General features: G+C 38.9%; 1 protein-coding gene across 5 annotated transcripts in view; it reads right to left on the bottom strand.

Annotated features, from left to right (window-relative positions):
* Nucleotides 1–22,086, bottom strand: part of LOC134211763 (scavenger receptor class B member 1) — a 305,460-nt gene extending 283,374 nt beyond the window's left edge. For 3 of the 5 annotated variants that reach the window (XM_062688980.1, XM_062688976.1, XM_062688979.1), the window contains exon 1: nt 21,795–22,086. In XM_062688980.1, the coding sequence (XP_062544964.1) occupies nt 21,795–21,972 (178 nt within the window). In that variant the 5' untranslated portion in view covers nt 21,973–22,086. Of the gene's footprint in view, nt 1–21,552; nt 21,668–21,794 lie in introns of those variants that run through there. The other 2 variants (XM_062688977.1, XM_062688978.1) reach the window with 2 other exon arrangements.
* Between the last annotated feature and the right edge of the window lie 1,089 nt (nt 22,087–23,175).

Raw genomic sequence — 23,175 nt, 5'->3', positions numbered from 1 at the left:
CCTCGCGGGATGAGTGGACATCTGGCTATTTGGAGAGAAGTATGTCGGACAGCATTGTTTGTTATACTGACGGCTCCCTCTTCGAAGGTAGAGCGGGTGCAGGTGTCTACTCGTGTGAGCTAAGATTGGAACAGTCACACTCACTGGGTAGACACTGCACTGTCTTTCAAGCGGAAATATTTGCCATTATGTGTGGAGTGCAATCTGCACTTCAGAAACACATAATGGGCAAAGTAATATACTTCTGTTCAGATAGTCAAGCAGCTATCAAAGCCCTCGCTTCGGCCAACTCAAGGTCGAAGTTAGTAATCGCATGTCGAACTCAAATAGAGGAACTGAATTCAGTTAATACATTGCACCTTATATGGGTACCTGGCCATTCGTCCATAGCTGGAAACGAATTGGCTGATGAGTTAGCTCGCACTGGAGCATCACAAGACTGTTTTGGTCCTGAGGCAGCTATTCCAATATCTAGGTGTTGGGTGAAGCGTTTGATTAGCTCTTGGGCTTCCACTCAGCACAAAACGGTATTGGAGTAGTTTGGATTCATGTCGACAAACAAAATTGTATATCCGAGAGCCATCTCCGGTAGTAGCTAACTATTTAGCTAATCTGTCTAAACAGAATTGCAGTGTCTTAGTCAAGGCCTTGACAGGTCACTGCCGACTCAACTATCACATGGCAAATATTCAACGTGTTGAATCCTTTGTCTGTGATGGTTGTGAATCCGATTATGGAACTTCTTATCATCTGATATGTAACTGCCCAGTTTATGCGCAACTGCGTTTCCAAATATTTGGTAAACACTTACTAAGTGAAATTGACTACAGAAACATGAACCTTCAAAGCATTCTGTTGTTCATAACCCGTTGTGGTAAGGAGCTATGAGCTTTTGTACGTGTTGTATACGTTGTATGCCCTCTTCAAGGGTACCTTTCCTCAACTTCCCATTTTTCTCCCATCCATATTCCTTTCCTTTTTGTTCACTTCCTTTTCCGTCAGGTGCGTGATGAGAAAGGCTGTGAAGGCGATGGCACAAATCTCCCGAATTGAGGTGAACGTGCCCCTGGAGCCGACGTTCTGATACCTGATATATTGGGACACCAGTTTTCACACATTGAGGATGATGTTAGTCCCAAACATCATCTGTTGGTTCTCTGTATAGTTACTGCTGGCCTGGCAATAACGGAGTAGCAACCGTGGGCGGTCAACCATGCTCATGCTCATTTGCATATAAAATTCAGAAAAAGAGATATTGTGAGATCTACAAATTGTCCTGGAGCTTGGATCACATATGGGTATCAATTATGTCCTCCAAGCATTTGTCTTTCTATTGCGTCTCAAATCCATTGTGAGATCTCTAGATGTTGTGAAATCTTCAATTTGTCCGGAGTTCGGATCATATGGTCTACCGAATCCAACCTGACTATCATGATGTCCCCAGCTACGGTATCAACCCAACAATGTCCATCAAATATAAGGGAGACTGGGAACACTTGATCCCCTTTTCTGATTTTTGATGTATCATAGCCAAAAATAAATAAACATACGCAATTTTCACACAGACTCTCTAAGAAATATACAGGGGTTAGACAAAAAAGTTAAGATAGGCAAAATTTTGTCAAAGTTCAAATCAGCATAACTTTGCGTAGAGTGATCCGATTTTGGTGAAACCGGGACCATCGGACGCGGAAACTCTTCTAGTATACTGTTCCCATACAAAACCTAAGATTGTCCCTTGGCCACCGGAGATGTTCCGGGTTTTTTGAGGTTATGTGAAAAATGCATTTTTTCTTCTGCTTGTCATTTTATGTGACGTTTACTGCCGTCATGTTTTTTGCTTCCCCCAGAAACTAGAACTAATATGCTGACCAATGATGGCTGCAGATCGAAAATCCCTTGGGTATACGCAGAGATATGGCCATTTTCGTGAAATCGGTGCGGAATTGGCCATATATCCTAAACAAATGTCACTTTCGCAGAACACCCGGAACCTGTTACAAATTGGATAGAGAGTTTTACAGTCCTCAAAATGTATCTTCAATAATGATCCTATACTCATCATCTTGGGAAAACATGAATTTAGACATCCATATATGCATGGTACCAGATGGTGCCGAAACCGGCCCCTCCTGGAAGGCCCTTGGAACCTGCTATAAGGGTGGCAGTGGACACTATCATTCTGGAAATGTTTCTGTAAACCTAGTCTCGTAAGGCCATGAAGTTAGGTACTCATATTCGCATTATTCCGATCTGTTATCATTTCATAATGTTCCCGGGACCGTTTTTACGGAAATGGCCATAACTCTGCGTAGTTTTGATGGATTCTCAATCTACAGCCACCATTGGTCGGCATAATAGTTCTAGTTTTTGGAGAAATCATAAAACACGATGAAAGTAAACGTCACATAAAATGGCACGCAGTGGAAAAAATGCATCTTGAACATACCCTTGGAAAACCCGGAACATCTCCGGTGGCCATAGACCAAACTCAGGTTTTGCAGAGGTACTGTATACTAAAAGAGTGTCCGCTTCTGATGGTCCTGGTTTTATCAAAACCGGATTATTCTACGCAAAGTTATGCTGATTTGAATTTCGACATAATTTTACCTATCTCAACCTTTTTGTCTAGCCCCTGTAGTATTCAACTTTACTGATGTATGAGAGTCCTTAAATTATTGTTGTTATTGATACACAATTGATTTTTTGGAGTGCTGTCAAAAATCGACTTTTTAAATATTCGGGGGAAATTGATTTCTCTACAAGAACTTGCTTTGATAAAATTAGAAAGATTTTTTAAATATTTTTCCTTCAAAATATGAAGAATTTTCGAATTACTGTGCGTATACATGAACAATTTTTGGTATTGAATTCGACAGCACATGCAATTTTAAAATTTGGGGAGATTTGATCCCCTTTCTATGATATCTACGCAATAAATCATGTTTACTGCCAACCCATCATCAAATCTGTCAAATCTACAAAAAATTAGAAGCCTGAGAACTGATTTAATTTTTTTAAATTTTTTCGCCAATTTTTTGTATGTGACGAATTTCGCGCCAACTCGACCAGCGGTTGGCAGCACCATCTCAGAATCGAATGAAACTTGGTGGGCATAAAGGTATGGTATTTCTAAGCCACTCTGCATACTAAGTTTTTCAAAAAATGTCAAGAGTAACATTTGATGAGGGCCTAATTTTTTTTCATGGATTTTTGCCTTTCTCGTATACTAAGTATACGGTAAAGGCTATATGATCGCTCCAAAAACAAACTTTTTATAGAAGGCCCGGAGACCTATAGTGTTATATACCAATCGACTCAGTTCGACGAATTGAGGTGATGTCTGTGTGTGTGTGTGTGTGTGTGTGTATGTGTGTGTGTATGTGTGTGTGTGTGTGTGTGCGCAAAACTACTCAAAAAATGTCACTCATTTTTCGAACACTTATCCTTAACCGATTTGCTCGCAACAAGTTGCATTCGACGCAGAATTCCGTCCCATTGTTTCCTATTTGAAACTGGCCAGATCGGACTATGGGATCAAAAGTTATGGCCAAAATACAAATCCTACGAAAAATCGCGTAAAAAATGTCACTCATTTTTCGGGCACTTATCCTCAACTGATTTACTCGCAACAAGTTGCATTCGACGCAGAATCCTGTCCCATTGTTTCCTCTTTGAAATTGGCCAGCTCGAACTATGGGATCAAAAGTTATGGCCAAAATACAAAATCATACGAAAAATCGCGTAAAAATGTCACTCATTTTTCGGGCACTTATCCTCAACCGATTTACTCGCAACAAATTGCATTCGACGCAGAATCCTGTCCCATTGTTTCCTATTTGAAATTGGCCAGATCGAACTATGGGATCAAAAGTTATGGCCAAAATACAAAATCATACGAAAAAATCGCGTGAAAAATGTCACTCATTTTTCGGGCACTTATCCTCAACCGATTTACTCGCAACAAATTGCATTCGACGCAGAATCCTGTCCCATTGTTTCCTATTTGAAATTGGCCAGATCGAACTATGGGATCAAAAGTTATGGCCAAAATACAAAATCTTACGAAAAATCGCGTGAAAAATGTCGCTCATTTTTCGGGCACTTATCCTCTACCGGTTTGCTTGTAACAAAATGCATTCGACGGAGAATCCTGTTCCATTGTTTCCTGTTTGAAATTGGCCAGATCGAACTATGGGATCAAAAGTTATGGCCGAAATACAAAATCCTACGAAAAATCGCGTAAAAAATGTCACTCATTTTCGGGCACTTATCCTCAACCGATTTACTCGCAACAAATTGCATTCGACGCAGAATCCTGTCCCATTGTTTCCTATTTGAAATTGGTCAGATCGGACTATGGGATCGAAAGTTATGGCCAAAATACAAAATCCTACGAAAAATCGCGTAAAATGTCACTCATTTTCGGGCACTTATCCTCAACCGATTTGCTCGCAACAAATTGCATTCGACGCAGAATCCTGTCCCATTGTTTCCCTATTTGAAATTGGCCAGATCGAACTATGGGATCGAAAGTTATGGCCAAAATACAAAATCCTACGAAAAATCGCGTAAAAATGTCACTCATTTTTCGGGCACTTATCCTCAACCGATTTGCTCGCAACAAGTTGCATTCGACGCAGAATCCTGTCCCATTGTCTCCTATTTGAAATTGGCCAGATCGAACTATGGGATCGAGAGTTATGGCCAAAATACAAAATCATCCGGAAAAATCGCGTGAAAAATGTCACTCATTTTTCGGGGACTTATCCTTAACCGATTTGCTCGCAACAAGTTGCATTCGACGCAGAATTCTATCCCATTGTTTCCTATTTGAAATTGGCCAGATCGGAATATGGGATCGAGAGTTATGGCCAAAATACAAATTCATACGAAAAAAATCGCGTGAAAAATGTCACTCATTTTTCGGGCACTTATCCTCAACCGATTTACTCGCAACAAGTTGCATTCGACGCAGAATCCTGTCCTATTGTCGCCTATTTGAAATTGGCCAGATCGAACTATGGGATCAAAAGTTGAAGCCAAAATACAAAATCATACGAAAAAATCGTGTGAAAAATGTCGCTAATTTTTCGGGCACTTATCCTCAACCGATTTACTCGTAACAAATTGCATTCGACGCAGAATCCTGTTCCATTGTTTCCTATTTGAAATTGGCCAGATCGGACTATGGGATCGAAAGTTATGGTCAAAATACAAATTCATACGAAAAAATCGCGTGAAAAATGTCACTCATTTTTCGGGCACTTATTCTCAACCGATTTAATCGCAATAAGTTGCATTCGACGCAGAATCCTGTCCCATTGTTTTCTATTTGAAATTGGCCATATCGGACTATGGGATCGAAAGTTATGGCCAAAATACAAAATCCTACGAAAATCGCGTGAAAAATGTCACTCATTTTTTGGGCACTTATCCTCAACCGATTTGCTCGCAACAAATTGCATTCGACGCAGAATCCTGTCCCATTGTTTCCTATTTGAAATTGGCCAGATCGAACTATGGGATCGAAAGTTATTGCCAAAATACAAAATCCTACTAAAAAATCGCTGAAAAAATGTCTCTCATTTTTCGGGCACTTATCCTCAACCGATTTGCTCGCAACAAATTGCATTCGACGCAGAATCCTGTCCCATTGTTTCCTATTTGAAATTGGACAGATCGAACTATGGGATCGAAAGTTATGGTAAATACAAAATCCTACGAAAAAATCGCGTAAAAATGTCACTCATTTTCGGGCACTTATCCTCAACCGATTTGCTCGCCTCAAGTTGCATTTGACGCAGAATCCTGTCCCACTGTCTCCTTTTTTAAATTGGCCAGATCGAACTATGGGATCGAAAGTTTTGGGCAAAATACAAAATCCTACGAAAAATCGCGTGAAAATGTTACTCATTTTTCGGGCACTTATCCTCAACCGATTTGCTCACAACAAATTGCATTCGACGCAGAATCCTGTCCCATTGTTTCCTATTTGAAATTGGCCAGATCGTACTATGGGATCGAAAGTTATGGCCAAAATACAAAATCCTACGAAAAATCGCGTGAAAAATGTCACTCATTTTTCGGGCACTTATCCTCAACCGATTTGCTCACAACAAGTTGCATTCAACGTAGAATCCTGTCCCGTTGTTTCCTATTGAAAATTGGCCGTATCGGACTATGGGATCGAAAATTATACCATTTTTGCCTTTCTCGTATACTAAGTATACGGTAAAGGCTATATGATCGCTCCAAAAACAAACTTTTTATAGAAGGCCGGAGACCCATAGTGTTATATACCGATCGACTCAGCTCGACGAATTGAGGTGATGTATGTGTGTATGTGTGTGTGTGTGTGTGTGTGTGTGTGTATGTGTGTGTGTGTGTGTATGTGTGTGTGTGTGTCTGTGCACCCGCCCAAATAAAAATGTCACTCATTTTTCAGGTACTTATCCTTAACCGATTTACTCGCAACAAGTTGCATTCGAAGCAGGATACTCTACCATTGTTTCCTATTGAAAATTGGTCAAATCGAACTATGGGCTTGGAAGTTATGGCCAAAACACCACTTTTTTATAGAAAAATTGAGTAAAAAAATGTCACTCATTTTTCAGGCACTTATCCTTAACCGATTTACTCGCAACAAGTTGCATTCGACGCAGGATACTCTACCATTGTTTCCTATTGAAAATTGGTCAGATCGGACTATGGGCTTGGAAGTTATGGCCAAAACACCACTTTTTTTATAGAAAAATTGAGTAAAAAAATGTCACTCATTTTTCAGGCACTTATCCTTAACCGATTTACTCGCAACAAGTTGCATTCGACGCAGGATACTCTACCATTGTTTCCTATTGAAAATTGGTCAGATCGGACTATGGGCTCAAGAGTAATAGCCAAAATACCACTTTTTTTATAGAAAAATTGAGTAAAAAAATGTCACTCATTTTTCAGGCACTTATCCTTAACCGATTTACTCGCAACAAGTTGCATTCAACGCAGTATACTCTCTCATTGTTTCCTATTGAAAACAGGCCAGATCGGACTATGGGCTCAAGAGTAATGGCCAAAATACTATTTTTATAATGCACGTATACTAAGTATACAGTAAAGGCTATATGTTCGCTCTAAAACCAAACTTTTTATAGAAGGCCCGGAGACCCATAATGTTATATATCAATCGTCTCAGTTCGACGAATTGAGGTGATGTCTGTGTAATGTGTGTGTGTGTGTGTGTGTGTGTGTGTGTGTATGTGTGTGTATGTGTGTGTGTGTGTGTGTGTGTGTGTGTGTGCGCAAAACTACTAAAAATGTCACTCATTTTCGGCACTTATCCTCAACCGATTTGCTCGCAACAAGTTGCATTCGACGCAGAATCCTGTCCCAATGTTTCTTATTTGAAATTGGCCAGATCAGACTATGGCATCAAAAGTTATGGCCAAAATACAAATTCATACGAAAAAATCACGTAAAAAATGTCACTCGTTTTCGGGCACTTATCCTCAACCGATTTGCTCGCAACAAAGGCATTCGACGCAAAATCCTGTTCCATTGTTTCCTATTTGAAATCGGCCAGATCGAACTATGGGATCGAATGTTATGGCCAAAATACAAATTTATACGAAAAAATCGCGTAAAAAATGTCACTCATTTTTCGGGCACTTATCCTCAACCGATTTGCTCGCAACAAGTTGCATTCGACGCAGAATCCTGTTCCATTGTTTCCTATTCGAAATTGGCCAGATCGGACTATGGGATCAAAAGTTATGGCCAAAATACAAATTCATACAAAAAAATCGCGTAAAAAATGTCACTCATTTTTCGGGCACTTATCCTCAACCGATTTGCTCGCAACAAGTTGCATTCGACGCAAAATCCTGTTCCATTGTTTCCTATTTGAAATTGGCCAGATCGGACTATGGGATCAAAAGTTATGGCCAAAATACAAAATCATACGAAAAAATCACGTAAAAAATGTCACTCATTTTTCGGGCACTTATTCTCAACCGATTTGCTCGCAACTAGTTGCATTCAACGCAGAATCCTGTCCCATTGTTTCCTATTTGAAATTGGCCAGATCGAACTATGGGATCGAAAGTTATGGCCAAAATACAAATTTATACGAAAAAATCGCGTAAAAAATGTCACTCATTTTTCGGGCACTTATCCTCAACCGATTTGCTCGCAACAAGTTGCATTCGACGCAGAATCCTGTTCCATTGTTTCCTATTCGAAATTGGCCAGATCGGACTATGGGATCAAAAGTTATGGCCAAAATACAAATTCATACGAAAAAATCACGTAAAAACGTCACTCATTTTTCGGGCACTTATCCTCAACCGATTTGCTTGCAACAAGTTGCATTCGACGCAAAATCCTGTTCCATTGTTTCCTATTCGAAATTGGCCAGATCGAACTATGGGATCAAAAGTTATGGCCAAAATACAAAATCATACGAAAAAATCACGTAAAAAATGTCACTCATTTTTCGGGCACTTATCCTCAACCGATTCAACGCAGAATCCTGTCCCATTGTTTCCTATTTGAAATTGGCCAGATCGAACTATGGGATCAAAAGTTATGGCCAAAATACAATTTTATACGAAAAAATCGCGTAAAAAATGTCACTCATTTTTCGGGCACTTATCCTCAAAGAAATTTGCTCGCAACAAGTTGCATTCGACGCAGAATCCTGTCCCAATATTTCCTATTTTTCATCTATTCTCCAAGCAACACAAGTTCAACAAATCTGGTTGCAGTAACCAGGTTAGGGACAAAAGGTCGAAAGACAAAACGTCGACAGACAAAATGTCGAAGGGACAATTGGTCGAACACGACAAAAGGTCGAAAGGACAAAACGTTGAATGGGACAAAAGGTCGAAAGGGACAAAACGTCGAATGGGACAAAAGGCCGAATAGAATAAAAGATCAATAAGATCTAAAGGTCAAAAGTCACAAAAGGTCGAAATAGACAAATAACTGAAACGGAGAGAATCAATTCGGCACCAGAGTTCCCTTACAATTGGCAAAACTCTGCTTTTTATTTTTCACAATTTTAACAAATACATAAAACTCATTCAATATGTACAGATGGATGTTTGAGTTTCTAAATATCACTTCGTTCTCTCAAATGGCGCACGCCGCACATCAAAAACATTGGCGTGTATTAAGGTTCCCCAAACACACGCGACGAGACAATCGCGACGCGATTCTATAGCCTGGCGACTGCGATTCTGTTGGTATGGATGCGTAAATCGAACATTGCCAGCATCTACCCAACGATATAATCGCCGCAACAAGCTGTCACCGTCTTGGGGATGAAATCGCTTAGACTTTGAGGAGCCTTTACACACCGGTGTATTTTTTAATACGAGCATTTGCGTGGCTGCGGCGTGCACTATTTAGACAGATTGAAGTGACATTTAGAAAATATAGATCTCCATCTGTTAATTTGCACTCATTCAACGATTTTTATTCAATTGTTAAAAATAGTGAAAAATAAAAGGGCATTTTTTTTTTTGCCAACTGTATAGGACAACTCTGTCTCGCGCAATACAAGTTTTATTCATTTCTTAAATAAACAATCTTTTTTATTTCTAACAGAACTATCTAGGTATTCATAATATTGGTTCATAGTAATTACTACTTCTTTGAAAATTGCTCATTCTTCAACTTTGATTGATGAGATGAGTGTGGTATTTCTGCATGAAAATAAATTCATTTAAGAAATTCCTTTAGAATACACTCAACTCGTTCTTTATCGACCTTTTGTCCCTTTAGACATTTTGTTCTTTTCAACATTTGTCCTTTTCGACCTTTTGTTCTTTCGACATTCTGTCCCTTGCGACGTTTTGTCCTTTCGACCTTTTGTCTTTTCGACCTTTTGGCTTTTGACCTTTTGTCCTTTCGACCTTTGGCATAGATTCGCAGTAACCATATTGTGACTGAATCCGGTCATATATAAGTTACTGTGATTGATGTGCAATATGTGTGCTTCTCAGGTCGCTCGCACCAGATTGCATTCGACGCAGAATCTTGTCCCATTGTTCCCTCTAGAAACTTGGCCGGATCGTACAATTGGGTCAAAAGTTATGGCGAAAATACTAATTTTAAAACTACAAAATAAAATGCCATTTTTAGCTCTTATGCAACAAATTGCGTTTGGCGAGAATTTTTTTATGCATATAAACAAATATGAAAAATAAGACCAATCCACATATTGGTGTTATTTTAGATTTATTCAAACCTTTAACGAACGAGAAAGGCACCATCAGCGCTAGGTGGATTAATCTGGTTTTTATAAATCGATATAGCTCTATAATGACAAGACCTACAAGAAAGTGTTGTATGGCGAACTGTCGTGAAATTCCCAGAAGTTTTTTGGAAAAATATCCAAAAAATAAAATACCGATTTCTACACTGAAAAAAATTAGTTTTCAAAATTAAAATCGATATTACAAAAAAACCTCATCTCAGAAATCGATGAAATTTTTTCTGCAGATAGGTATTTTAATTATCTAACTTTTCTGGGAATAATGTTCCTGTGACATATTTAAGGAAAAAAAGTTTTTCTAACAAAAACTTTTTTCATGTCAATAATGAGTGAAAATTTATCAGCGTGTTTTATGCCTACAGCGCCAATTAAAAGTTCAGCAGCCTATCATCAACCAACGACACATTTTGGAAGTATACAAATTTTTTTAGGAAGCAATTTAGCATAATCTATAACATTAATGTGGACCAACATTTGGAAAGGGCGTATATTTTCCTAGATTGCTTATATCAATGTTACACACAAATGACCAGATTTACAAAATTGTGATGTTTGATGGACTATTGTAAATTTGTCTGAACTATGAAGTCTGAAACATAAAAGAGCGTTTCGTTCACCGAGAAAATAAATTAATGAATGTAAAGATTAAAATTGGTTTAGCAAAAAAAAATGGAGGTCGATTTTTTTAATCAGATAAACATTTTGATTCCAAACGATGAAGCTCGGTAGGTAATTTCACTAAGGGGATTTCCGGTAAATGCACATTTAAAGCATAATAAATTTTCCGCATTTTTTTAATTTTTTCTTCAATTTTATTTGTTACAACATTTAATTCTTTTTTCTACTTAAATACTCATTAATTTGTAAACTTAGTCGAACAATTCAAAGACTTTTGGGTCTTCATCTTAGTTGGAATATTTTTAGCCAGGATTTTATTATGAGCGATTGGTATAAAAGAATGAAGCTTTTGTGTGCCAATTATAGTTTTTGCTTTTTTGAAAAGTTCATCAAACTCTTGTTGAGTACCGTCGTCGGGGGTGACAATGGGTCAAATGGGGGTGATAATGGGTCACTGTTTTAACTACTTAGAATGCTTGTAGAATCAATGTATCTAAGGACAAGAAGACAAAAATATAAGAGACCTTTTTGAACGATTTTGCTCTACGCCCTCCATGCTCGCGGTGAGAGCGATGACCCATTCACAGCCCTAGACCCATTGCCACCCCCGATGGCGGTATTGCTCATACGTGATTTAACAGAAATGTAATTTAGTGATATTTTTGTTTGATTGAAAACATGCCCATTCGCCCATTCGTACAACTCCCGAGGAGTCTTGATAGTATTTCCATAATCTTTGGCAAGAGTTGCTCGTTTTGCCATTCGCTTGAGAGTGCCACCAATAGCTTCGCAAGGGCCTTTTCCGTGCGATGTTGTAAGCCATGCTTCTAAGCCATGTTTTGAATTTAAATTTCATTTTTATAATGTGCTGCAGCTCACCCAGACACAAAAGTAATTTTTGTAAAAGCGATCGACTGTTTCAAAAAGTCAATTAATTTTGAAATGAATAAGTGAACAGCTTTTGTGTCATGGGTCATTACTTCTGATTAATAAAGTTAACGTTTTCTAATTACCGTCGTGCGGGGCTTTTAAAGTGAACTTCGAATGGATGTATTGTTGCCTGGGAATTATTCCAAGCTTGAGCAGTATTTCGGATAATGAATGAATAATTTTCAAAGAAATCTAACTGTACAAGTGTATTGCTGTTTGCAAATAATGTCTTAAGTTATAAGTTTATCAATTTTTTCAATAAAATACGATACAAAATCATCTACAGGCTTTATAACGGTTTCTAAATTACACCGTTCAGTGGTTAGCCTTTGCTGAAAAACAACATCTTCTTTCCACTATTACAATTAAATATCACTTCAGTTTCGTTTCAGCAACATTGCCCGTTTTCAAAGTAATTATTTTTTTGTAATTGTTTTTAAGTTACTTCGAAACAAAAAGTCAAATAAAACATAACCCCTTTTCAAATGTTGGTCCACAATTATGTTAGATTATGCTAAATTGCTTCCCAAACAAATTTTTATACGTCCAAAATGTGTCGTTGGTTGATGATAGGCTGCTGAACCTATAATTGGCGCTGTAGGCATAAAACACGCTGATAAATTTTCACTCAATATGGACATGAAAAAAGTTTTTGTTAGAAAAACTTTTTTTCCTTAAATATGTCACAGGAACATTATTCCCAGAGTTAGATAATTAAAATACCTATCTGCAGCAAAAATTTCATCGATTTCTGAGATGAGGTTTTTTTGTAATATCGATTTTAATTTTTGAAACTAATTTTTTTCAGTGTAGAAATCGGTATTTTATTTTTTGGATATTTTTCCAAAAAACTTCTGGGAATTTCACGACAGTCCGCCATACAACACTTTTTTGTAGGTCTTGTCATTTTAGAGTTACATCGATTTATAAAAAATCCATGAAAAAAAATTAGGCCATCATCAAATGTTACTCTTGACAATTTTTGAAAAACTAAGTATGCAGGGTGGCTTAGAAATACCATATCTTTATGCTCACCAAGTTTCATTCGATTCTGAGATGGTGCTGCCAGCCCCATAGAAGGGTTGGCGCGAAATTCGTCATGTGTACTAATGAGGGATCAAGTGTCCCCATATTGAGGCGATAACTTCAAATCCAAATATCTTAAAACTTTGATGGAATGTTGACATTTTCATCAGTACAGATTATTAAGCATATTTATGGCTTTGTGCTGTGAAAAAACGAAAGCATTTGGTCATTGTTATGAAAAATTATTCAAATTTTGCGTGACCAATAAAAAAATCTTTAGGATGGTCAAAACATACAAACCGCCCTGCAAAATAAATAAGGTTGTCCAAATCCAAATCCAAAAAATAACTCACCACATAAAGGTCATTTGTCTAGAGGATCTATTCTAAAAAATGCGCTATAACAAAAATACTTTAGTTCTCGATAAAACAGGAAGTGATCAAGTCTCCCCGGGGATCAAGTCTCCCCACCTTCCCCTATGTCTTACTTTCGTCTAAATTCATTCGGCATATTGCAAAATCTCCAAATTGTCATGGAGTGTGGATTTGAAGGTCTACCGAATAAACCACGACTACCATGATGCCTCGAGCAACGATATCAGCCCAAATATGTCCACCAAAATGTAAATGACATATCCTTCATTCTTGACAAACTAAAAGTACTAATCTAGGAAACCATGTTGTAGAAAAATGCGATAGAGTTAGGGATTTAGGAATTATCTTAGACTTCAAACTAACGTTCATCGACCACTACAACACCATTATTCATAATGCAAATAATATGATGGGTTTTATAAAACGTTTCTGCTATAACTTTCATGACCCACACACAATTAAAATATTATATATTGCTTATGTTCATTCCGTGCCGATAGTGCGAACGAGCCAGACGTGTGTGCTGTGTCTCATCGCGGATTGTGTTCGGTAGTGCGAGTTGTATTGTGTGGTGCTATTCCTACCTACGGATCCAAGGTGATCGCTGTCGGCGAGTGAAGTAGCTGCTTCTGGCGACGCCAGTGAAGCAGGCTATTGTTACTGCTGCTACCTACAGCAGCAGGGGCAGATAAGTAGAAACGTTTTTATTATTCTTTCATCTGCTTGATTCGGAGTGGGACTGATAGAATAAATAAAATTAGTTTTTTTTTTAAGTTTTTTTTCTGAGTAGCTATTAGTCTTAAATTAACATAAGCAAAATCATCCTTCCACCTTGCGGGGTGAGAATGGAGACAGAGACTCTGGAAGGCAATGGGCCTCCAAAAGATGCAGGGCGCACACGATTGTACCATGCGGCTTCGCCTGGGCCTTGGGTTGTTTACTTTCGGCAGAAAGTAAAAAGCCTAGATTTTCTCGGCATTAAACGAGATTTGACGCATCGTTTTCCGAAGCTTGATTTTAATCAGATCAACAGGAACAAACTACGCATCACCTTATGTGCCCTCGCGGGAGGTCGAGATAGAAGGTGTAATCAACGCAGCGAGCTTGACTTGCAAGGATGTGCTTGCAGGGAAAGGTCGCCTAAAGAACGCCCTGCAATCTACCGTGGATATTCTGGACTGCAAGGAATTGCATTCAGCAGCCACGGTAGATGGCAAAAAGGTTTATTCCAAGTCAGGCTCGCTTCGGGTGACATTCGCCGGTTCGATGCTTCCAAAATATGTCGATATAGAAAATATGTTGTTTCCGGTGCGTCTTTTTGTGCCAAGGGTATTTTATTGTACCAACTGTAAACAACTTGGTCACACTGCCGAGTTTTGTGACAACAAACCACGTTGTGGCAAATGTTCAGAAAGACATCGGGAGGAGTTCTGCCAGCAACAAGCAACAAAATGTGCTTATTGTGTTTTGAACCCTCCCCATGGTTTGCAAGAATGCCCGGTGTACAAAAAGCGCACCCAAAAAGTGAAGCGCTCGTTGGTACAGCGCTCCAAGCAGTCGTATGCGGAAATGGTTAGGTCGCAATACACATCCGCCACAGCCACTGCATCGACTGCTATTTCAGCCACCGTTCATGTAAGTGATTATTATGATTCCATATCCATTGATGAATTGGACTCTGACGTAGCCGATATGGATGATTCTGCGGAGGTACTCGTGCACGAAAAGAGGAAGCAACCGTCTTCCCCGGGATCGCGCCGTAAGAGAACGAAAGTCATCCGTAAAAGCTTGCCAAAATCTGAAAGCAATGGGGGTTTATTTAAAATCCCGAAGCAATCTGCCCCTACTGCTTCTTTTGATCCTAGTTGCAGTAAGACATTCCCGCCATTGCCTAAATCCGATGTTTCGAAGAAACATCCGGCTAGGAGAATCAACGAAAGAAAAAAACAAATTCGCACTTCTAGAAAAAGTATTCCGTCCAAGCGAGGATTGATCTCCTTTAAGGACCTTGTGGACCGTTTTTTGAACTTGTTCAATATTCCGAATTCGTTGAGGCCAATCATTGACCTCTTTATTCCAACAGTTGAAAGTTATCTAAATCAATTGACTGTTTCATGGCCCCTTCTTGTAGAAATTGTATCTTTCGATGGATAATACGGCCAATACCGAAGATACAATCATTGTGCTGCAGTGGAACTGTCATAGTCTGAAAAATAAATTAGACGTGTTCAAGTTTTTGATTCGCAATTCCGATTGCGATATATTTGCACTCTGTGAAACATGGCTTTCTTCTGAAGATGAAATCAACTTCCACGATTTTAACATTATTCGCCAAGATCGGGATGATCATTATGGTGGCGTTCTTTTGGGGATCAAAAAATGCTACTCCTTCTACAGAATTCCCATTCCGACTGTTCCCGGCTTAGAAATCGTCGCATGCCAAGTGCATAGCTTCAGTGTACATTCCTCCAAATGCCTCTATTATTCGTCGACATTTTTGGAGCGCTGTCTCCCCCTATCATCTCCAGTATTGATATTGGGTGATATGAACGCACATGGTATTGGATGGGGCGAAACGTATGACGATTATAGAGCGCCTATTTTCTATGATTTGTGTGACGATTTCAATTTGAATATTTTAAACACTGGTGAAGTAACTCGAATAGGACCAAATGGTCAACAAAGCCGTATTGATCTGTCTTTATGTTCAAATTCACGATCATTAGATTGCACGTGGAAGGTAATCCAAGATCCCCTCCCCATGGTAGTGACCATATGCCGATAGTTACCACAATTAAAAGTAGCTATCAACAATCTGAGCCAGTTAATGTTCCTTTCGACCTCACGAAGAACATTGACTGGCAAAAATTTGCATCGGCGGTAAAAATTGGTATTGAATCAACTGATACTCTTCCACCTTAGGATGAATATCGATTCTTTACTGAGTTGATTAAAAAAATCGCACTAGAAGCTCAGAAACGACGCATTCCAAGTACATCTGTCATCAGAAGACCAGCCACTCCTGGATGGGATGATGAATGTACTAAGTTGTATTCTGAGAAATCTGATGCCTTCAAGGCTTTCCGTAAACATGGAAGGTCTGAGCTTTTCGAGGAGTATTTGAGGCTTGAAAGAAAGCTCAAAAATCTCTTCAAGGCTAAAAAACGTAGCTACTGGCGACGTTTTGTCGAGGGACTATCGCGAGAAACCTCAATGACAACACTTTGGAAAACGGCCCGCAACATGCGGAACCGCACTTCCACCAACGAGAGTGAAGAATACTCCAATCGATGGATATTCAACTTCGCAAAAAGGTCTGTCCAGATTCCGTACCAGCAGAACCGCTATTTCGAGAATAAGTCAATGATCCCGGTTCTTTGGGTGGACCATTCTCAATGCTGGAACTTTCTATGTCTCTTCTTTCATCGAATAACTCTGCTCCGGGATGCGATAACATCAAATTCAATCTTCTGAAAAACCTCCCAGATATCGAAAAAAGACGATTACTTGACCTGTACAACTGTTTCATGGAGTACAACATTGTGCCACCTGAATGGCGACAGGTCAAAGTAATAGCTATTCAAAAGCCTGGGAAACCAGCGTCTAATCACAATTCATACCGACCGATTGCCATGCTATCATGCATGAGAAAATTGTTGGAGAAAATGATCCTTTAAAGAGTCGACCATTGGGTCGAAGAAAATGCATTGCTTTCAAATACTCAGTTTGAATTTAGAAAAGGGAAAGGAACAAACGATTGTCTAGCGTTGCTTTCTTCAGATATACCACAGCCCTTGCCGAAAAGGAGCAATTGGCTTCAGTATTCTTGGACATTAGGGGGGCTTTTGATTCAGTTTCCATAGAAGTACTGTCAGACAATCTGCACAGTAGTGGATTACCCGTTATTTTGAATAATTTCTTGTACAATTTGTTGTCAGAAAAACAAATGAACTTCGCACTCGGCACTCTGACAACTTCCAGAAATAGCTACATGGGCCTTCCCTAAGGTTCGTGTTTAAGTCCCTTGCTTTATAATTTCTATGTTAAAGATATTGACAATTGTTTGGAAGAACAATGCACGCTCAGACAACTTGCAGATGATGCCGTGGTCTCTCTAAGAGGTCCATGTGCAGATGTCTTGCAAGGACCATTGAAAAGTACCCTGAATAATCTGACTGTTTGGGCCAGACATTTGGGGATCGAGTTTTCACCGCAAAAATCTCAGTTGGTTGTGTTTACTAGAAAGCGGTACCCAGCTCAACTGAAACTAAAACTGTTGAATGATGACATAAACCAATAATACTAAATACTTTGGGGTCATGTTTGATTCTAAATGTACCTGGAAACTCCACATTGAGTATTTGATACAAAAATGCCGGAAAAGGATCCATTTTATACGTTCTATCTCCGGAACATGGCGGGGTGCTCACCCGGAAGACCTCATCAAACTCTATAGAACGACTCTGTTTTAGAATATGGCTCCTTCTGCTTCCTCTCAGCAGCTGATTGCCACCTGATTAAATTGGAACGAATTCAGTATCGTTGTTTGCGTATTGCCCTTGGCTGCATGCATTCAACGCATAACATGAGCCTGGAGGTGCTTGCTGGAGTCACTCCTTTAAAGCATCGTTACTGGGAGCTCTCACTTAGAATACTCATCAAATGTGGAACCAGTAACACACTTGTCTTAGATAACTTCGATAAAATGCTTGAACTGTCTTGTCGTTCAAGATTCCTTAGAGTCTATCTCAACTACATTTCTTCAGATCTTTGTCTTCCGTGTTATAATCCACCTCGAGTTCGCTTCACCAACGACAGTTCCTCAATTGAATACGATCTGTCCATGAAACACGCTATTCAAGGAATACCAGATCATCTTCGACAAATATATATTCCCTCCATTTTTTCAGAAAAATATGAACATGTCAATTGCAAGAACAGATATTTCACTGATGGTTCTCGCATCAACGGATCCACTGGCTTCGGTGTTTTCAATGTAACTTCAACCACCTTCCGAAAACTTCAGGAACCGTGTTCGGTTTATGTTGCTGAGCTGGCAGCAATCAACTTCGCTTTGGGGACAATTTCAAATCAGCCAGTAGACCATTATTTCATCTTCTCGGATAGTCTTAGTTCTATCGAGGCACTCCGGTCGATGAAACCTGTTAAGCACGCATCTTACTTTCTTACAAACAAGAGAGCAGATGCGTGTTTTGGTCGAAAGATCATTCAAGATTGCCTTTGTTTGGGTCCCATCTCACTGCTCAATCTACGGCAATGAGAAGGCAGACTCGCTGGCAAAGGTGGGCGCACAGGAAGGTGAGGTTTATGATAGACAATACTCGAGTAACGAGTTTTTTCCATTAGTCCGTCAGAGTACTCTCCAAAGTTGGCAAAGAAATTGGACACACAACGAACTTGGACGGTGGCTATTTTCCATAGTTCCAAAAGTTTCTGGGCGAGCGTGGTTCAGAGGTGAGGACTTAAGTCGAGGCTTCATTCGCGTGATGTCGAGACTTATGTCTAATCACTATTCACTAAACGCACATCTGTACAGAATAAACCTTGTCGATAGCAACTTATGTAGGTGCGGAGCCGGTTATGATGACATCGATCACGTAGTTTGGTCCTGCTCGGAAAATGACGCCTCCAGAGAGCAATTATTGGATACCCTTGTGGCCCGAGGTAAACAACCCTTCAGGGAAGTTCTAGGTGTTTTGGGAGATCGTGATGTTGTCTATATGCAGGCCATTTATAGTTTTCTTTGTGTTTCTGACATCAAAATTTAATATTTTGTTTTTTTTTCTTTCTTCAAAGTTTTTTTTTTTTTTGTAGTCTCTGCCTTTTTGTTCCGTAGAGCTCCATAGCTCTTGCCATCCGGAAGATGCTCCCAGTCGAACCATTTCTCGAGCACGACGACACGCCACATCGTCACTGACGCCAAATGCCCGGATGAGAAGCTGAAATTTCCTTATCCCAAATCCTAAGCCCCGTCCATCCTTGAACATTGTAAACTAACCTCGAGTCACCACGAGTACGCTGGCTCCTTCCCCTCTCTTATTAACTGTATAATAAAATGATATCGATTGTATATATCACAAAGAACCATGGCTCCGTAAAGTGTTATACACGCCTGAGCCTACCAAATAAACGAACTTGGAAAAAAATATTGCTTATGTAAGGTCGATACTGGAATATTTCAGCATTGTATGGTCCACATTTTCAATAACACACGAAGAATGATGAGAATCAGTACAAAAACAATTCCTATTATTTGCTCTTCGGAAATAAGGTTGGTAAACATTCCCACTTCCATCATATGAGGCATGCTCCAAGCTTATAAACATCCAAACTTTGAAAGAGCGTCGGAAAATTGCAATAGTTTCTTTTGTTAACTATATAGTTTCGCAGCGTATTGATTTAACAAATATTTTATCGAAATTAATTTTCTACATACCATCGCGACAACTGCGCCATCGAATAATATTTTCTACTAATTACTGTCAAACAAACTATGCCAAATTCGGACCACTCAATCAGATGATGGCCATCTATAATCAACACTGCGAAACTATTGACTTTACTATGTCTCGGCAGAATCTAAAATAATATGTTTTCACAATCTGAAACCTACACATCTAAAAATTACATTCTAAAATTATACACAAATGGTCTACGAAATCAACAACGACTCTAATGATGTGCTTTGAAACGGTATTTTCCTCTCATTTGCATCTCTAAATCTCTAAATTGCGTTGGAGTTTGAATTAAGTAGTCTACCGAAAAAATCACGGCTTCCATCATATCGTCAGCCTCAGCATCAAGTTATATCTTTAACACATGTCTTTCATTTAAATCCTACATCCAGGCATATGAGATGTTGCATGATCTCCAAATTGTGCTGGAGTTTGAATCAAATGGTCTACCGAATCAATCATGACGTCTATGATGTCCCCAGTCGAGGTATCAATTCAATTATGTTCACCAAGTATATGTCTTTAATTTGATACATTGTGATCAAAATTCTGATATATTGAAAGCTAAGTTCTGATATAATATTGATGTTATCTAAATTCTGACATATGAGATATTGTAAGATCTGGAATTTATGCTGGAGTTTAGATCAAATCATCTACCTAATCATCCACGACTTTTGCGATGTCCAAGGCAACGCAAATTATGGTGTCTTGTATACTGTCGCTATCCGCAAGTCGAGTACATCTGTATAAGGATGCCATATACAGATGCGCTCGACTTGCGGTTAGCAGCAGTATATTTTGTGTGAAGATGCCAGACAGTAATAAATCCTCATCCCACTTGGTTGCATTTGTACCAAAATTACGTTAGAAAGAGTTTGTTCGGATAATGAATTGCAAAAGTTCGGCCATGAGCCTAGTGTTCAATTCAAACTTCAGGACAAATGAGATGCAAATATAAGACAAATACTCAGAGGACATAATTGAGTTGATATCGCGACTAAGGCGGCATGGCTGCCGTGGTTGATCCGGTAGACCAAATGATCCAAACACCAGCACTCGTTCGAGCGATGACGACAGTACAGCAGCACCACATGTGCTACAACACTCTAACTTCGCTCGCCCGCCCAAAAAGTGAGGGCGACCAGCAAGCTTGAAATTATCGCCCTGCGAGAGTTTCTCCAATCATAGGTCCACACAGCCCAAGCAGTCCTTACTCATTGTGATGCCGTTTCGGTCATGCAGCAGACGGCACCACTGGTCTGACATGCCGGCGAAATCGCAGAGGCCAATTTGGGTTTTACTAGGTTGATCCAGGAGCTGAGGCATCAGCTCCACGACTTCGAATCGTCATGGTCAGACCACGCAACAAGTAAGAAACAGTTGAGGTCCGTCTCTCACAATACTTCTGAAGCACCTCTGTACCACAATAATAGATAATACCCCGAAAGTAAGAAATTATTTACTGTTGAACTCGTCTCAATTCAATCATGGGTAATTTGTTTATTTTTGCATTTATGTTCATTCTTCAAAATTTATATGTACATCAAACCAACAGCATGGTCTTGCTTTGTAGCCGCGCATCTAATCGCACGGCTAAGGAATACATTGTCCCGATACATTGCCTTAAAGTATTATAACTATTAACATTTTCTTTGTTGCATCAGCAATTATAAAATCAAACTGATAGTTCTGACCAACATTGAGCTAGCTTTAAATAATTTGGAAAATAAATACAAATCCGTTAATCTCTACCTTTTATTTCATTATATCAGGCAGCATTTCATGGGAAACAGTGAAATAATTTACAAGTATTTTATAAATGCAATGGTGTAGAAATGGTATGATTTACCTTGATAAATATTGGAGATAATTATAAAGGAGCTTTAGAAACTTAACAATCCTTCAGTCTAACACTTTACCATCAGGCTTTTCAATGAATACTGTTTCTCCACTTTTCCATATAATAATAATAACTCTAAATTGTAACAAACATCCATTCAGAATCACTAATAGAATCAACAAAAACATAACTATTCTTTTATAATTGAATAAATTATAAGTTAAGGTGATTGAAAACTACTTCATGCTTACACTTGGGATAACGGGTTCGCTCTCCTTTTTTCCTTTGATGAAAAAAAGAATCAACGATAGAAAATTGTCGAGTCAAGTTCTTCCTGTTAACTGCTAAACTTTCAAAGGTGCCATTGTCACAAACATTTGTACGCACCGAGTTGTAACGGCTTCCGAAAACATTCATAATTTGCTTCATTTTTCTTTTGCTATACCAAAGAGTGGATGTTAATGGAAAGAAACGAATATAAATATCACAATAACTATGACCGAGCTGAATTGAAAAAGATGAAAATACAACTGCACCGCACTGACTTACAATGAACATCAACATCAGGTCATCATCAGCGGAAAGAAAAAGAATATTTCATTCTAATTCTTAGTTCCGCGGGTAAGTTTAGATTATACATGATAATTTTCTCGCATCAATATGTATATACAAAACACTTGCCCTATGAACAGACATACCACACAGTGAGTTTTTTTTTCCGAAAGGTGAAATGTAAATGGAACATGCATGGAATCTATCTTAAGCAATGCAGTTCAACAAAATTTGGCTATTATCTGTTTGCGTTTTGCAAATTTTAAATTTGGGCCACCATCTTCAACGTAACTAAGGAGTGGAGTTTACTAATAGTAAATTCAATCTTTTGCGTGCCTCGAATGCGTGTTGACAAAAAGCTAATGCTCACAAAAAAAAGTTTGAATATGATTACTAGAGGGCCTATTTGATGTCTATTTCCATATATATGCGCAATTAATTTCACTAATTATTAGGAATCTATCCTTCCTAACACTTTGTTTGCCTTTCTCGTACAACAAAGTTGTACCGAAAGGCTATCATTTCATTTCAAAAACGAACTTTTTATAGAAGGCTCGGGGACCTATGACTATGACCAAAAGTCTGTCATGTGCCATCAGGGGCGATATGGTGATCAGTTTAACGTTTCTAGTAATGGCAAACTCGCCATTTCACACACAAAAGAGATAGAAATCTACAAAGATTCTGGGAAACGGAGCAACCAGTGTTTCTTTCTGCACGAGTTCTGGGGAATTACTCTTCCAAGAATTGCTCCTTCAAGTACTCTGGAGAACTGCTTTTTTGTCTTTATTAGCGAGACATCCAGCCCTAGGCTGGCTCGTCTCGTAGGGGAATTGTTCTTCCCACCTCAGAAATTCTGGAAAATTGCTTCATCAAGAATTCCGGAGACTTTCTTCTTTTTTAATTATGAGAAAATCTCCCCTCAAAAGTTCTGTGAAATTCCTCCCCCAGCAATTCTGGGAATTATATAACAGCCTGTTATTTTTCTTGAATTCTGAGCAAATTTTTCCTCAGGAAATCTGGGAAAATCCTGCTCTAGATTTTTGGTAAATTGATTTTCCAAGCATTCTGGAGTTTTTC

The sequence above is a fragment of the Armigeres subalbatus genome, chromosome 2 (assembly GCF_024139115.2).
Source record: "Armigeres subalbatus isolate Guangzhou_Male chromosome 2, GZ_Asu_2, whole genome shotgun sequence".
Classification (NCBI taxonomy): domain Eukaryota; kingdom Metazoa; phylum Arthropoda; class Insecta; order Diptera; family Culicidae; genus Armigeres; species Armigeres subalbatus.
This window is presented reverse-complemented; position numbering and strand designations above follow the sequence as displayed.